Below are 17,126 nucleotides of genomic sequence, written 5' to 3' on the forward strand. Positions count from 1 at the left end.
CACAAAAGATTACTATTTTATTATTGTATTTACATGAAATATGAGAATAGTTATAGTCTATAGTGACAGAATTAGATCAGCAGTTGCCTTTTTCTGGGAATGGAGTTTGGGGGATTTATTGCAAAAGGTCAGAAAGAAAACTTTTTGAGATTATAGAAATAGACTATTTATTGGATACTTTGTCAGATGAGTATTTACATCTAAAAAATGTTTCAAATGAGCATATTTATTGTGTGTAGATTGTACCTTATTTAGGTTTATTTGGAAAAAATATAGCTCTCAATATGCTGGTTCATTTTAATTTGGGTTAAATATTTAAGAATTTTTTCCATGTGCTGAATCAAACAAGTAGAGTCGACAGTGGAGATCATAGTATTATTCTCAAGGCATTTTCATGTAAAATAGGAGCTCAGGTAACTGCAGTAACTGCAGAAAAGCAGGTACAAATATTGATTATAAAATCCTGGGAAAATGTAAAGAGGAAGGGGATAGAGGGAATATGGTATATTTTCATTCCACAATTAGAGTTAGCAGCTGCATCATTCTGATTTTCCTTTTTATTCATTTCAGATTAACTAATTTGAGTTGAAGCCACAACATGGTTGAGTAAAAATAATCATTCTGAGAATAGCAATAGGTTTAGAAGGTTAATTTAGGGTGCCTCTCTGTTATTAGATGTACCTGAAAAACACTTTTAGGCAAAATTAGACCGAATTAAAAACACTGGGGTTTCAATTACAATAAACTCTCAAATATAAGTTTTATTGTTGTTTATTATAATAATAAATAATAAATAACGTATAAGTGTGCAGACATGGGCAGACTACATTTTGCAAATTTCCACAGTAAGGTAAAAGAATTATAAAGCTTTCTGGTATAATATTAACAGAACTAAAAAACATGAATAATATTAAAGAATGGGCTTTGGCTAGTGATTTTCAATCAATTCTCTTCGAAGCAATATTCTCTTAATTTTACTGAAAGAAAATTCAACTTTAATATAATATTTAGATAAATCAATACAACATCTATAAAAAAAGAAAACTATCTATATAAGACAATATGTATTTCAATATATAAATGCTTGGGTAAAACTACCTTAGGAGGCAAAATAAAATAAAAGTTTGCACCTACTCTTAGATGACCCTTATCGATGGGGTGTTGATATTGTGCTGGCGACTCAAGTACCATGGGCAAGGTTGTCATCAGTGATGTGCTTCTCTGAAAACACATTTTACACCCATTGACAAATGGGTGTAAAATCCAAAAACACAAAGTAAATTATCTTCTCAATGTATATAGTAGATGCATCCTGGAAAAAACAAAAACAAACAAACAAAAAAATTTGATGTGGAAACAAACTTAAATTAGGTTTCAAATATAAGGCAAGGTTTTGTTGTTTTGTTTGTTTGTTTACTCACTACATAAATAACCAGTGGCCCATTCAGAGTCCAAGGACGAAATATGTTGTAGGACTGTCCTGACCACTGAGGGACAGCTCACACCCTGACCCCACAGTACACTAAGGCCTGCAGTACCCACCGTTCCTGGTGTAAACCAAAAGACATCCTGCAACTCACAGAATCCATTAAAGAGTTGTTTTAAACCTTACGAGAACCACTGACCTAGGCCATAAAAAACAAACGAAAAAACAACAAAAACTAGGAATGGCAGTAGTTCTGTTGAGTTAAAGAGGAGAAACCAGGACTGGAAGAGATGAAATTGTGAGTCTGGAAGGAAATTATTGTAAAGTCCTTTATTACCTACCTTTAAGTAAATGTCTCCTAACTGAACTGAAAGCCTTCATTCTAACCATTACTTTGATCAGGAACATTTCAGGGACGCCAGGGGGGCTGTTTAATTTTTCACTCCCTTTACTGCCCTCCCGCAGCCTACCTAGCAGTAAGTTCCCCGGCCTGCAGTGTCCCCAGAGGGCACCTTCCCTCGGCTAGTAACTTCTCAGACACTCTGGCCTTGGGGACGTCTTGGATCTTCTAGGTACACAGTGGCTGCACACAGTTTTGCCAGGCCTTTCTCAAGAGGTAAAAGTTCCTAGCTGTTTGCATTTCCCAGAAATAATGTTTTCCATGTGTAGGGATTTTACAGATTTCAAAGTGCTTTCATGTCAATTACTTTCTTTCTTTTTTTTTTTTTTTATTATACTTTAGGTTTTAGGGTACATGTGCACTTTCTTTAATTTAAAAGAAGTTCAGATACCAGGTCAAGCTAGGAATGATCCGGTCTCAGAGGGAAGGAGCGCTCTAGGAAAGGAGGATCCTTTAATAGAGGGCCGTCCTGGGGCCGCGTGCCCGGGGAAGGCGAGAGTGGAGGAGTGTCCTCTTTCTCCCCCACCCTCAGGCGGCGGCCCGGCCAAAGCCAGAGGGGGCTGTCTCCTCCTCTTCTCCAGCAGCTGCTGCTCGCTCAGCTCACAAGCCAAGGCCAGGGGACAGGGCGGCAGCGACTCCTCTGGCTCCTGAGAAGTGGATCCGGTCGGGGCCACTAAGATGCCGGGAGCCGCCGAGGTCCTCCTCCTCCTGCTGCTCTCCGGCCGCCTCGGGGGCGTACAGGCGCAGCGGCCGCAGCAGCAGCGGCAGTCACAGGCACATCAGCAAAGAGGTACAGTCGAGGCATGGGCTTGGGTTGCATCCTTTGCCGGGACCGAGACTCCTCACTTCTTCCACTCTTCCGAGAGTTGCTGTCTGGGGACTGCCGTCTCGCTTCGCCTTCAGAGAGTGCGCTTTGGGGCAAGAGGAACTTGAAGCAAGTTCAAGTTCAATGCCATGAGAGTGTCGTGTAGGGGGAATTACCTAAGTCCTGCAAAAGGAACGGGGAGTGCTTTTCATTGTTCATTCGTTTCGAAGAGGTCTTGCTATCATGATACATCCTGTAAATTGATTTCTGAAATCTTTCCAAGAGGAAAACTTTTTCCAATTGGAAAAAAAAGAATTTCTTCAAATCAGATCCCATCCTGCAGAGAAAGATTTCCCAAGCTGTGTGGTTCATCCTGGGACTTTACGGAGGGTAGCTGATGCATCTAAAAAAAAATTACATACATATATTTAAGTTTACAGAACTTTGTTTTCAACTTTTAAAACAGGATTTCTAAAGAAGTTATGTGGTTTTTTTTTTTCTTTCATGGCAATGGCGCCTCCAGCCTCACCTTTTTCAAACCCACATCTTATCTTCATATCCTATTTTATTGTAGTGAAATCGTGAAATTTCTCCTTTTGCTTAAATACAGAGGAGACTTCTATGTCATGTGTACTTTAAGGCCACAGTGACTAGATAGACACTTTGGGGGACTTTGGAAGATGGCTGTATTTAATGTAACTCAAATAACTTATTCTCCTCAGAGCCTCTTAGTGTTTATGTATATATATCTCTCATTTCTGAAACTTTGGGGAGTCTTTGAAGAGTTATTTTATTATCATGAATTTTACAGGAAGCACATGTGCAGCATTCTAAGACATACTTTGTAACACATTATTTCAGCAAACAATTCTTTAAGTTGGAAAACCTGTATCAAAGTAAAAAAAATTAAGAAATATTTATTATTCGGTTTTAAATATCAAGATGTTTAACCTAAGAGTACAAAATCTGTAGGTTAGAAGCTTTTAAAAGTTTTAATGAGGCTGAATCTGCTTAAGTTTTGAAGTATACTTATCCTTCTTCCAGTTAACTTCTAGCCAAGTCAATAATTCTGATATTTGTTCTTATAATCTAGCATTTTTAGCAGTACTATTTTTTAAGGAGTAAAGAGATATCCCAAGCTCCTTCTATAATAATAACTCCCTGATTAAAATTCTTGGAATAAAAATGACCTTGCATTCACTATACAACTTTTTTTCTTCTATTTTTGCTTTTGCTTCTCTGAGAGGTAAAATGGGGCCAATATGACTTAATTAATAGAATTTATGAGATTGATTTTAAGAGTATCTCTGGCCACTTATTTTTTAAAATTCTACTTTTAACTATTAAACTTTGCTCAATTACAAGATGTGTTTAAACAAGACATAATACTTTAATAATGTTAGGCAGCTGGGAGAAATGAGGGGCCAGGGGCACCAATCCTTATGTCCACTTGGAATGGGGCAGAAACTCAAAGCATGCAGAGTAGGGATCAAGTAAATTGTTGCTAAGAATTATCCTGTGCACACACAGGATTTCTCTTTTTTCCTCTCCCTTCTTATTTGTTCTCTTTTCAAATAAGGTAATATTAACTCTGATTTCTATGACCCAGGCACAAGATGAAGTGAATTCAGGAGAAAGGGTTTATACTACCGTTCTGTCAAGATACCACTTAAATGCTACATACAATAAGGAATTTTATTCAAAAGAGCTACAACATACAATCTACTATAGGCTGCTATAATCTGCATTCTAGTATATATTATTGTCTTTGTCATGGACCATTTACAATATATCTGGAGGTTGGCTCAAGGATAAATGACTTAAACCTGTTAATGTTAAAAGTATGTAAAATTCACGAAACTTTAAAATTGGATAGTGATTTATGATTTAAAAATGCCTTATGTACGTGATCTTTATTCACCTTCACATATTATTATTCTCAAAGTACAAATTTAGAACTTAGGCTTCCAGTAGTTGTAATCTAAGTTTACATAAGAATAACTTCATTTTCAACAACTAAAACACTTCTGGTATTGTTTGTGCTGAATTCCCTTTTTTATGGTTCCAAGGTTTCTTTCCATTAATTTTTTAGGCCGTGTTTTCTTTTCAGTGTTGTTCCATTGAAGCAAGCCCTCTGTGAAAATCATGGGATATGAGTTTGACTGGAGAAGGGTTTTCCTGGCTATGATCAATTTTTCTGTCTTTGATTATACTAGCACTGACCTTTCTATGCAAGTGCTAATTGTGTAGAAGTTCTATTTCCCCTTATAATTCGACACCAATTTATTAAGAATTTTTGACATGAATCAACCATTTTTAGGTGTTGCAATTGAGTTAGAAACATAACCAGACTTTTTGTTTTTTACTTTTTCTTTGAAATCTTATATGGTTTCTATAGCATACTCGATTGTAGTATGAATAGCATTGATTCAGCAAGAATGATATTCCAAGGAAATTCTTTAGCTATATTTAAAATTGATGAAATAGAATGATGTAATCAAAATGATTCTGCATTTCAGCAAGGCAGTGTCTAAAATGTTTTCTGATATTCTTGTGAATAATATGTGGAAACTGAAGCATAATGGTAGGTAAATTGCAACTGATTGAAAAATAGTTCACAAAGAATATTTCATAGTGGATTAAGGTCAATCCGGAAGGAAGTCTCTAGCAGTGCAACAGAGGTTTTCTTATGCTCAACTATCTTGGTAATGGCTTGATGGAAAATGTAAAATCCAAGCTTATCAGAACTGCAGGTGGTCCAAAATTGATACAGGTGGCTAAGCTGGTTACTAGCAAGTTCAGAAATTTTACAGGTATCTATAGCCTGGAACATGAATGGCACCTACATGAAGTTGCTTTTATTATTCATATCCACATGTTAAAAAAAAGTCCATTTGTTCTCTTCTGGAAATTAGTTATATCCTTTATATGTTTAGGAATGAATATGAAGACAGGAAGAGAAAGGCCACTCTGAATTGCAGCAAGTTCGATATGAACATATAGTGTAATATAGTGACAAAAAAGGTTGGCTCACTTTTATACAAAACTCACAGAAGCACATAGGTCTGTTGGTTAACACACATTTGGGTATTTCATTGACAAATGAGTGTAGATTCAGAGAAGGGAGAGCAGAATGGTTAAGAATCTGAGAAGATTTTCAGAAGAGGAATGTCCCAAGTAGAATCTTTCCATCTGAACAAGGAAAGATTTAGGGAAGGCAATCATAAGAAATGTCCTCAAATTTTCAGAAGAGTCGTTATGTTAAAGAGGGACTATTCTAAAGGCTGAACGTGGATCCATAGAAGAACATGACAAACAACAAGGTTTGAATTTTATAATATGGAGAAAATGGCTCCTCTCCTCACTCCCTCCCCACGCCTTTTTGAAATGTTCAGAAATAGCTGAATTGTGTTTGAGCAACTTGCTTCTGGAAATGACCATGCAGTGATCAGATGTACAATTAGTGAGGGATGCTTTATGAGGGAATGCCTCTACTGCGAGGAAGTTAAGACTCATCAACTGTCTAGCCATTTTTCAATTCTAAGATTCTAATATTATAGTCTATTGTTTTTAGAGTGCATACTTGTATTTAAATTTCTGAATTCTTAAAATGTCAAGAAAATGTTAAATATATAAAAATGTGTTTTTAAATCCCTTCTGGGATTTAAAATAAAAACATGTTTGAGACAATCTTCACACATTTTTGGCAAGAATACTTAGATATTTAGCATGGATTTTCCACATCACCGTCAATTGCACAGTTCTGAAACATCTTGTGTTATAACACGCAAGAATACTTTATAAATTACCTGAGCAATTTTCAGGGGACTCATAGTGGCCATAAACCTGGAATTAATTTTTTTAAATATTTTTCTTTGCTGCATACGTAACTTTTTGGTTTGTTTGCCATATACTGACCTAATTGTTTAGTAAAAATGATTCATAACAGATAAAATGCATAGCATTTCAACATATTCAAAATATTTATATGAACATATTCAACACTGAATATTATAGATGTGATAGAATTAATAAAATTTATATAAATTTTATGTTATATTTCACATATCAATGCATACAGATTTCTGGTCTATCTTAAGATTTTTCTACCCTAGGATTTCATGCAAACTAATGAATTGAATCTATATCAAGAGATGCTGGGGGCTGGGCAAGGTGGCTCACTCCTGTAATCGCACTTTGGGAGGCCTTGGTGGGTGGATCATCTGAGGTCAGGAGTGCAAGACCAGCCTGACCAACATAACGGAAACCGTGTCTCTACTAAAAATACAAAAATTAGCCAGGTGTGGTGGCATGTGCCTGTAATCCCAGCTACTCGGGAGGCTGAGGCAGGAGAATCACTTGAACCCTGGAAGCAGAGGTTGCAGTGAGCCGAGATCGTGTCATTGCACTCCAGACTGGGCAAAAGAGGGAGACTCTATCTAAACAAAACAAAACAAAAATTTAAAAAGAATTGCAACTTATCATCTGTCCAGTTTGCAGTAGGGCCTTATTTAGCATCTAGAAACCATGTGAAAAAGATCAGGAAGAAATTATTGTAAATAATTATTGTAAATGGTTGCACAAATGGTTTAACTTCTAATCTGGAAGATTCGGGTTTAGGATTTGTTTATAGTTGCAACTTGAAACTCGATAGCTAAACAGGAATTTAGGCAGAAGCTCAGTTTCAGTAAATGAGAAAACAAGATAGAGTTTAGAGAAAGATAAAAGTAGATTTTCCGGGCTTAGTATATACCAAGCAGATAGGAATAAAACTAACTCTAGGCTTTCCCCATTGGTAAGACTGAATTTAGAGGTCAGAAGTTGTGAAGGAAATTGGTGGGGTTGGGCCTATATGCATTGGAATGTGGTAAATGAATGAATGTTTACAGTGAGTAAAGAAGATAAAAAAATTCCTGCTCTTGTGGAACTAATATTTAGTTGGGATGGAGATGAGCAGACAGGACTATGATGAATATATAATGAAGCGACATAAGAACACCTATATTGTATAAAATATAGTTGATGATAAATGCCCTGGACAAACAAATACAATGGAGTAAGGACAGTCAGGAGTTCTAGGCATGGAGGGAGGTTGATGGCTATTTTAAAGAGTTGGTAAAGGTTGACCTCTTTGAGAGGATCTCACTTGGGCAAACACTTGAAGGTGATATGGGAGTGATTCGTGCAGTTATCAGGGGGAAGAGTACTCTCTGTACAGGGAGCAGGCCTGTGAGGATCTAAGCTTGGAGCATGGTGAGAAGGCTCAGAGGAGAAATGGGAAACTGGAACACATAGCATTGTTGACCTTAATTGTACAGATTTTGCCTTTTTGTCTGAGTGAGACAGGGAGGCATTGGTGAGTTTTAATAGAGTTAAATAAATGAATAAAATCACAGTTTTTTTTTTCTCAAATACGCACTAATCCATGGGACTAGACCAACAGTCCAAGCATAGAATTATTTTAGATTTATCTCTTGTCCCAAACACTCCATTGATAGAACACGTTTAAGTGATTCTACGTTGAAGAGCATTCCACTTCAACCATCTTATCATGGTGAAGCTCAGATGCGTCTTTGTAACACTTCTTTTCTTCCCTTTGGCAACTCAGTGCTATTCCATTATTCAAAATATATCAGTACCTCAGAAACAACTTGTGTGCAGGGAACTTCCGCAGCTTTTAAAAATTTTGCTCCAGTGTAGTTAGAAATATGACAGATTTTTAAGGGTAATTTTAAATAGTATGCACTTTAAAACAAAAATTAATTATTCACAATCCCACATGGACATATAGGTACTTTGGAGTTCCCTTTTTTATTATCTATTTCGATATCAAACGCTGAAGTTTAGACACAATTGTTGAAAATGACATAGTGATGTACTGATCTGATGATTTCTTTTATGATAGGAAATTTCAAATGCTACCTCTTTTACATTCAGAAACTTATTCTATGTTCTATTTCTATTTTTGTTACTGTTTTAACAATCACTTGTAAGCTTTAACAATAACCTTTTGGACTATAGTAATGCAATTTTGGCCTAATTTAATTCTGTCATTTAGAACAAAAAAGGTAAAAAAATTGGATAGCTTTTCCTTTTCTCTCCCTCTCTTCTCTTTCTCCCTTCCTTTCTTCCTTCCTCCCTTTCTTTATTTTCCTTTTCTTTTAGTATTCTTCCTGTGAATAAAATAAGGTAATTAAAATAGATAATTCTAACAAATATAACATTTAGGAAGATAGTAAGGCAAAACTTTACTTAAATCTTCCTTATTAAAAGCCACAGGTAATTACAATCTAAAGATGGTTTGAGACATATTTTCAGGGTGAGTTAAAGCTAAAGACATTTGCTTGTCAAAGATGTATAATATGGGTTTAAAAATGTTTTTCTCCTAAGTAATCTTGAGTGTGGATCTTAATATGGGAACTTTATGCTATTTGGCTTTTATTTGGACACGTGACATTTACAAAAGCTCATTGAGGATTGCCTATTAATGGGTTATTATTCATAATATCGGCCTCTGTGACATGCCTAATCAAGTTCAAATAACAAGTTAATCTATGCAAATTCCTGATGATGAAAACCTCAGGAGCTATTTAGTGCCTGGCACTTAGGAAATGTACCTTGTGCAATGTTAAGTATGTCTCTGTATGTGTAGTCCACTCAACTGACCCCCGAACTGTGTACCTCCCCAAGGCTCTTCATTTAGCTGCGTCTTAAGTGCCAGATGGTTTAGATTGGTATAATAATATGTAGTGCATTGTGAGCATTAACAAATTTACTTACATAGCAGAGCTGTTTAGTAGATTAATATAATTATCCTCAGTTTGTAGAAGGAAAATATGCCCAGCAACTTGTCAAGGACAAATAAAAATTCCAATGCTTGTTTTAGAGTTAGAAATTAAATTACGGTCCTGCTCTTGACTTTGTGGATCCTAACTATCATCTCTTTTGGACTTTTATATATTTATCTTTTATAAAATACCCTGAGAAAAAAAATATATCCATTTCTGAGTTATGTTAGTCTATCAAAACCAGAGACTCATTTGGCATTATGGAAGAACAAAAAATAAAATATGTAATCTTGAAGGGTCTTTTTCATTTAAATATACACACATACACACACACGCACACACACACACGCTGCTTATTACGATGTAGACATATACACATGTGTATTACTTAAAACTATGCATTAATTCAAATGCATTCATCAAATTTTAGTCTTTACATTCTTAGAACTTTGATTACTGGACACTAGGCTATAAGAAAATATTAATTGATTCTTTATTGGCTTTTCTGAAGTCACTTTACAGAAGTTACTTCAGCAAGCTAGAAACACAATGGTATTTATTATACTGCATGATGAACTCTTTAAAAATAGTCAATGTGTAAATGTCAGTGAATGAAAAGAACAAGAACCAAACAGATATACCTAAGAATCAGAGCAAGGTTAATCTCAAAATTCCTTCTGAAAAGATGAAAAACCTTGACATCTTCATAAAAACATTTAAAGACTTTCATTTGAAGTTGAACTCAGTCAAGACAAAAGTTTTCTAATCTCCCAGATTTTGAGAGGGTGTATTTGTGTATGTATGTAATTGCAGCACCAGTGCACATGTACCATTTACAGTCTAGCACTCACAGGACCGAATTCGTATATTTAGTATGTTGTCCGTTTGATTTTTGTTGTCTTAAGGTATTATATTTTGTTTATCAAAATCTTTGAATAAGAAAATCTAAAAATTGAATTTCTAGAAAAGTCTAGTTGCCTTGACAAATGATTATGGACCAAAGAATAAATTATAAAGGAGACAATTATAATATTCCATCCAGTAGCTATACTGTTAAAATTCCAAGGTGTAATCCGTTTAGAGTTGCTTGTAACTTAGAGGGTCCTATTCTATAGAAGAAATAGAGTTAGTAGAGTTTGCTCCATCAAATATATTTTTTCAAATGCCTACATATTATAGTTGACACAATTTCCTGGCTTATTGCCTTCTGTGCAATTTTCAATTACTGGATGAGGCTGAAAGTTTGAAAGAGAATATGAAGCAGTGCAATTGTCATTTCAGTGAGCTACCTCGTCTCATTGGTTTGTCGTGATGCATATGTAAAACACTGAATATAAAACATGAAACATCTAGTAAGGCCTCAATAAATGTTCATTTTCAAAATGCCTCAAAAAATGAATTAAGCCTAACAATCTAACATGACATTCTCTGGCTGAAAGAAACACTCTTCTCCAACATCATGTGGTATACCAAATTCAGTTGAGACTGTTCGTGAAGGAAGGAATTTGCTTATATACTTGAAAACACAAGTGTTTGAATTCTGTTCTAATTAGAATTTGTGCTGCAGTATTTCTTTATTCTCAACTTTATAGCTTAGCCTACAATAAAAACTCTTATCAATACGTACCTCTTTATACCTTTAGTTTCCACATACAGTACTCGGCTTTGGAGGTAACTGAATTGTAGAAAACGTATGGACTTGGGAGAAGACTAGAATCAGATTCATAGCCAAGTCACCACTTTATTAAGATCAAAAGCCTGAGTCCACGGAGTTAAATTTTCTATTTGTAAAACAGGTTGAGGTTAGATAATGAATGTGAAAATACTTGCCAGCTAATCAGTAAATACTAGCTCTTCTTTATTTTATGAGCATAAAACTAAAAAAAAAAAAAAATCCTTTTTGCTTAAGAACAGCAAAATATTCTAAAAATTTCTTTGAGTAGACCCTAAGACACTATAGATGGCAAACTATTTATCTCATTGCCAAGAGATTGAATAATTCTGTCGAGGTTACACAGCAAGTCAGTAACAGAGATAAGAAACACAAGTTCCTATAATTAGCTAACAGTTATGTTAGTAGCTCTGTGTGAGTAGTGATTTAAAACAGGCAACATGATGGAAATTTTTGCAATAATTTGTAGTTATTCATCCTTCAAATGTGATACAATAAACATTTTTTCTAGGAATCTCATTGTTGAATATGTATTTTGTTGATAAACTATTTTTTAAAAACTTCTTTAATACATATAATATGTTTAGATAAATGGCGTATAGTAAGCACTTCATAAAGGTTAGTTATTATTCTTAGTCTATGAAGTATATGTTTTCATTGACACCTGCTTGGGTAGAGATGACAATTTGGCGTGTTTGACACACAATGTAAGTTAATTTCAGCATGGCCTGCAGTGGAAGGTCTAATTGGATTGCAGGAAATCTCTCAATATGGATTGTCTTTATTTGGACTCTCCCTAATTACTATATTAAAAAATATTCTTAGAATACATTATTTAATACAAGTCTGGATAGGGAGGATTTTTAGTGTGTCTACTTGTGTATTAAATTTTTAGTGTGTCTATTTTGTATTAAATCTACTATTAAACAAAAACACCACCAAAAAACAAAACCAAAAAACCTACTTCAGAAAATCATATAGTACTCTAACAAATCTCTAGAGAAAACTGCTTTTCTAAACTTGGGAACACTGGATTTTGAAAATATTTCAGACAAAACACTTCTTAAAGGCCCGTTTACCATCAAAAAGTTTCAATCTTGCCTAACACATAATGTGCAACTATTCATTTTTTCATTCTGATACATTAGAAAAGTCACTGGATTTGTAACTGGAATTCCAGAATATAAATTTTCCCTCTAGCTCTTCCTAAAGAGATTACCTTAAACATGGATAAGTCATTTAACTATTCTGAAATTCAATTTTCCATCTAAAAAATGACAATATAATGTTTGAATCTACTTCATGGGGTTGTTATAAGGGTTAAATAAGGCAGACCATACAAATACCATCATTAATACTATTTGTTATTATAATAAATGACAGAGTTGGCCTTAGGCATCATTGGTTATGAAGATTTGCTCCACCCCCTTTCTTTGTTTTTTTTCCCCAGTGGCTCCTAACCATTTGTTATTAATAATGTTATGTATTCATACACATATATGTATTAATAATGTTGTTAATAATGTTATATATTAATATACTTAGTTCTGTTTTCAAGGACCCATGACACATAGCTTTCAAACATGGCACAAATTATTTGTTTAGTAAACATATACATACTACTACATAAGAAGAAAATATGGTATCTGAAAATGTACTTCAATTTCCTACAAACAAGTAGCAAATAGTAAGTATTCAGTGAAATTATAAAACTATCATAAAAATAGTCTAGGGGCTCTGAAACATTTTGTGTCAAGATTCCTTTTTATCCTCTTAAAAATAATTGAAACTTTGATTTATGGTATATCTACTATTTGATTGTATTAAAATTAAAATTGGGAAATTTAAAAATGTTTACTAATTAATTTAAAATACCAGTAATAAAACAATTACATGTTGACAAAAAGAACATAACTTTATGAAAAATAATTTTATATCCAAAATAAAACTCTTCAATGTCTGGCTTAATAGAAGAGAGCTGGATTCTCATTTCTGCCTCTGCATTCAAATTATTACATGTTATTTTAGTTTAAATTATTTTGGTTTAAGCATATTAAGAAATATATAACAACAAACATAGATAAGCTGTTGGAAAAAAGAGGAGTCTTTCAGTGCCTTTCAAGAGAGCTGTAAATATTCTTTGATTCTATACCAAAACTCAGTAAGTGGTAGTTTTCAAAAGATTGGCTGCAGTGTGGTATCTGAAACTGCATGAATGATATTTTTGTACTCTTTTATATTAAAATCCACAGATCTATCTTGCACTTGGAAAGAATTTTACCCATGTGTGATGTTACAGCATTATTCATAGATCATTTGGAAGATACTGATTTACTAGTTATGCAGATCACCCACAACTTGACAGATTTTCTTATAAAATATTTTTAATCACATTTTTTATCACTATTGATCTCACCGGGAAAGTCCCTAAATATTAGAAGCTGTTAATCTCACAATGGTAGAGACAAGTTTTTCAGAATTTTTATTTTCATTTGTAAGTTCATGTAGTTATTGACAAATTTTGTTATTTTTCTTGAAATACAGTTACTTTATTCATTCTTAAGAAAATGTTTATCAAACAAATGAGTCTTAAAAACCATAGTCAGATACTTTTTGTAGTACATAGGGTATTCCACGAAAAAAGTGGCTAGTTTAGCTTGCAGCTGAAAACAATTGTACAAATGCTTTTCCTCAAATCAACAATCATGCTTCAGTATACAGTTGATGTTAAAAAGATGTACCCAAGATTTAATAAATTTAATCATTGTTACTACTTCATCAAGTACATTCATCTGTGAAACTAGTTGTTTTTTTCTTCTGGGAGTGTGTGGTGGTGAAAAATAAACTGACCACTAGCATGGTTATTACCCCTGCCTTGATTTGTGCTAATATACCATCAGTGTTTCCCACCACTATTGCTTTTGCACCATCAGTGCACATGTCAACACAATGAAAAGGCAGATAATAATTAAATCTTGTTACTAAAAGGATTTTTGAACTTGTGTACCTGTGGATAACGTCTTGTGGACTCCCAGGGATTCACAGATCTTTCTTTGAGCTCTACAGTGTTGGACTATAGTTAAGTTCCTCACTGCCTGCCTCTTCACCAATTCTACAAAATCTATAGCCCTATGAAGGTAAATTTTGCAATCAGAAAAAGCCAACACCACTTCAGTTTTTACCTCAGGTCTAGTCTAGGAGAGTGATACCATTTCTTTTTATGGGGGAAGAAATCCAGAAAAGCTTCTTCTGTGGAAAAAGCAGGAAGGGTTAAAACCAGCCAGACATACATATAGAAATCAAAATCTCTTCCATATCATCTGCCCTTCCTTCTTTCCTTTCACTTGCCCAAACTAGAGTAGAGATAGTGTACTTACCCACAGTTGGACATATGATGTTATTCCTAATAGGTTTAAAAAGTGAACTCATGGCCGGGCACGGTGGCTCACGCCTGTAATCCCAGCACTTTGGGAGGCCGAGGCGGGTGGATCTCGAGGTCAGGAGATTGAGACCATCCTGGCTAACACGGTGAAGCCCCGTCTCTACTAAAAATAAAAAAAATGCAAAAATTAGCCGGGTGTGGTGGCGGGCGCCTGTAGTGCTAGCTACTCTGGAGGCTGAGGCAGGAGAATGGCGTGAACCCGGAAGGTGGAGCTTGCAGTGAGCCGAGATCGCGCCACTGCACTCCAGCTTGGGCGACAGAGTGAGACTCCGTGAACTCATGAGCAAGGCTTAGTACAAAGGAAACATACTAATATCTGTAACTGTGAATATTAGCAGAGGAGATTTTTATTCCTTGCTGAGCTCCTGAACTCACATCAGGAGGGGTCCTTTGTACTTTTCATAGAAAGAATTCCTGTTGGAAGCACTGGATATAGTATTTCTCAAAATATGGAATTTCCTTCGTTTATTTCTAGCCTTTGAAGTTTTGTGATTTCTAAAGCATTTAAAAGGTTTTGTAATGTTGAGAACCTAAAACGTGATCCTTTTCTCTGTGCCCATCTCATACCATTATATGTGTGTGAAATGATGGATCTGGTTTCTTTTTCTTATTTGTTGAGAGATGTCCAGAGACTCAAGGATCTATCCTTTGACCAAATTTTTCACTCTTCAAGGGCCTCATACTGCTCTGATTTCAGATGTATAGATATATTGCTTATCAAACACTGATGGGTCTGAACATGAGTGGTAGTAAGATATTTACAGATTAAGTAGACAAATTGCACAGAACTTTTTAGTATCACAATTTAAATGACTAAATTTTTGAGATTTATGTGTTTCCAGCCCAATATGTCCTCTCCTTATCTAGTATAATTTATCTTTTTTTTTTTTTTTTTTTTTGAGACGGAGTCTCGCTCTTTCACCCAGGCTGGAGTGCAGTGGCGCGATCTCGGCTCACTGCAGGCTCCGCCCCCTGGGGTTCACGCCATTCTCCTGCCTCAGCCTCCCGCGTAGCTGGGACTACAGGCGCCTGCCACCTCGCCCGGCTAATTTTTTGTATTTTTAGTAGAGACGGGGTTTCACCGTGTTAGCCAGGATGGTCTCGATTTCCTGACCTCGTGATCCGCCCGCCTCGGCCTCCCAAAGTGCTGGGATTACAGGCGTGAGCCACCGCGCCCAGCCGTATAATTTATCTTTAAAAATTAGACTGGCTTCGCATATGTCAGATTTTGTATTTAACAGACTTTTTATATATTTCTTTGTTAGGAATTGTTCAATGTTAGACAAAGTGAACAGATTACTTTGGAATCCATGTCCTGGTCCTGCTGAATAACATACCCTCACCCTCCTTCCATTTTATTTTTCTGCCATACACATTCCAGTAACATAGACAGAGTTAATTGATGTGTCCCATCTTTATTGCTTTTGTAAATAGCTATAGATACACTTTATATGTAGATAATGGTATGTTTTAAAATTCTGCAAAAATACCTTTTCAATTCTCTTTATTCTATTTCTCAAGCTTTGATAAAATATTTTTCATTCAACTTTTAGGGAATGATTTTCTCCATAGAGTTCCTGATGTGGTGCTACTGGAGTGATGCTGAGAAAACATTATTCTAAATGTTTTTTAGAAACATTTTTTAGAAAACATCATTCGCCTAGGATCTGAAATTTTATCTTTATTTATTCCTTTGGATAAAACATTGCCCTCACAGGCTATTCTTTTCTAAAATGTTTGCTGTGCTGTTATTATTCACTTTAATGGAAATTAATTTATCTGCTGACCTTTCTTTTTGACAGTTTAGGACTGTATTAAGTTTTCAGATCTGCTTGGTGAGAAATAGTGAAATAAAACTAGTTAACATCTATGGAATACCTAACTATGGGCCAGCACTGCTGTAAGCACGTCTCATGCCTTAATTTATCAAAGGTAGATACTATTAATCTCATTTAACAGAAGAGAAAACTGAAATGCAAAATGTTAAGTAACTTTCCAAAAGTCAAACAACCAGTGAACTGGTAGAGACCAAGATTTGGACCTAGGTAGTTCTACCTTGTGGCCCGTTCACCTACCCATGGCAGCGTGTGACCTCAACCCTGAAAGAGCACAAATTGGTAAGTAAAGGGCTTCCTTTAGTGACATGCTGCAGAGGTGATTTTATTTCCCTTTTTTGTGAGGTTTCCTATGAAAAGATTAACAATTTAAACAATATTTACCATTTAGATTCAGCACTATGTCCTGATACATCAGAAGAGTCTATGAACTTTTTTTTTTAAAGACTCCTTGGAGATAGCAATGAATAAATTCTTAACTGTGTGAGGGATGCCTGAATTTTTTGAGTCATATGAGAGTTTGAGTCATATAACAACTCCTAGAATTGTTAACTTAATTGGAAAGAGTGTGCTTTTTTTCTCCTTGTTGTTGTGTGAAGTGTTAAAGCAAAAATAATCAAGGCCCAGGGCTTTTCCTGGTCAATTAGTGGATATATGACAAGTGATGGCAAAAGGATAGTTTAAGTTATTAACTTAATCATTAATTGGCCCAGGGTATCCCCCAAACCGCAGTTGGAACTGAAGTGCTACAAAAATGA

General features: G+C 35.1%; 1 protein-coding gene across 2 annotated transcripts in view; it reads left to right on the forward strand.

Annotated features, from left to right (window-relative positions):
• Positions 1-2,396: 2,396 nt before the first annotated feature.
• LAMA2 (laminin subunit alpha 2) overlaps positions 2,397-17,126 on the forward strand; it is a 625,547-nt gene continuing 610,817 nt past the window's right edge. For both annotated transcript variants that reach the window (XM_055263701.2, XM_055263709.2), the window contains exon 1: positions 2,397-2,616. In XM_055263701.2, coding sequence (XP_055119676.2) covers positions 2,505-2,616 — 112 coding nt within the window. In that variant the 5' untranslated portion in view covers positions 2,397-2,504. The remainder of the gene's footprint in view (positions 2,617-17,126) is intronic.

The sequence above is a fragment of the Symphalangus syndactylus genome, chromosome 2 (assembly GCF_028878055.3).
Source record: "Symphalangus syndactylus isolate Jambi chromosome 2, NHGRI_mSymSyn1-v2.1_pri, whole genome shotgun sequence".
NCBI classification, from domain to species: domain Eukaryota; kingdom Metazoa; phylum Chordata; class Mammalia; order Primates; family Hylobatidae; genus Symphalangus; species Symphalangus syndactylus.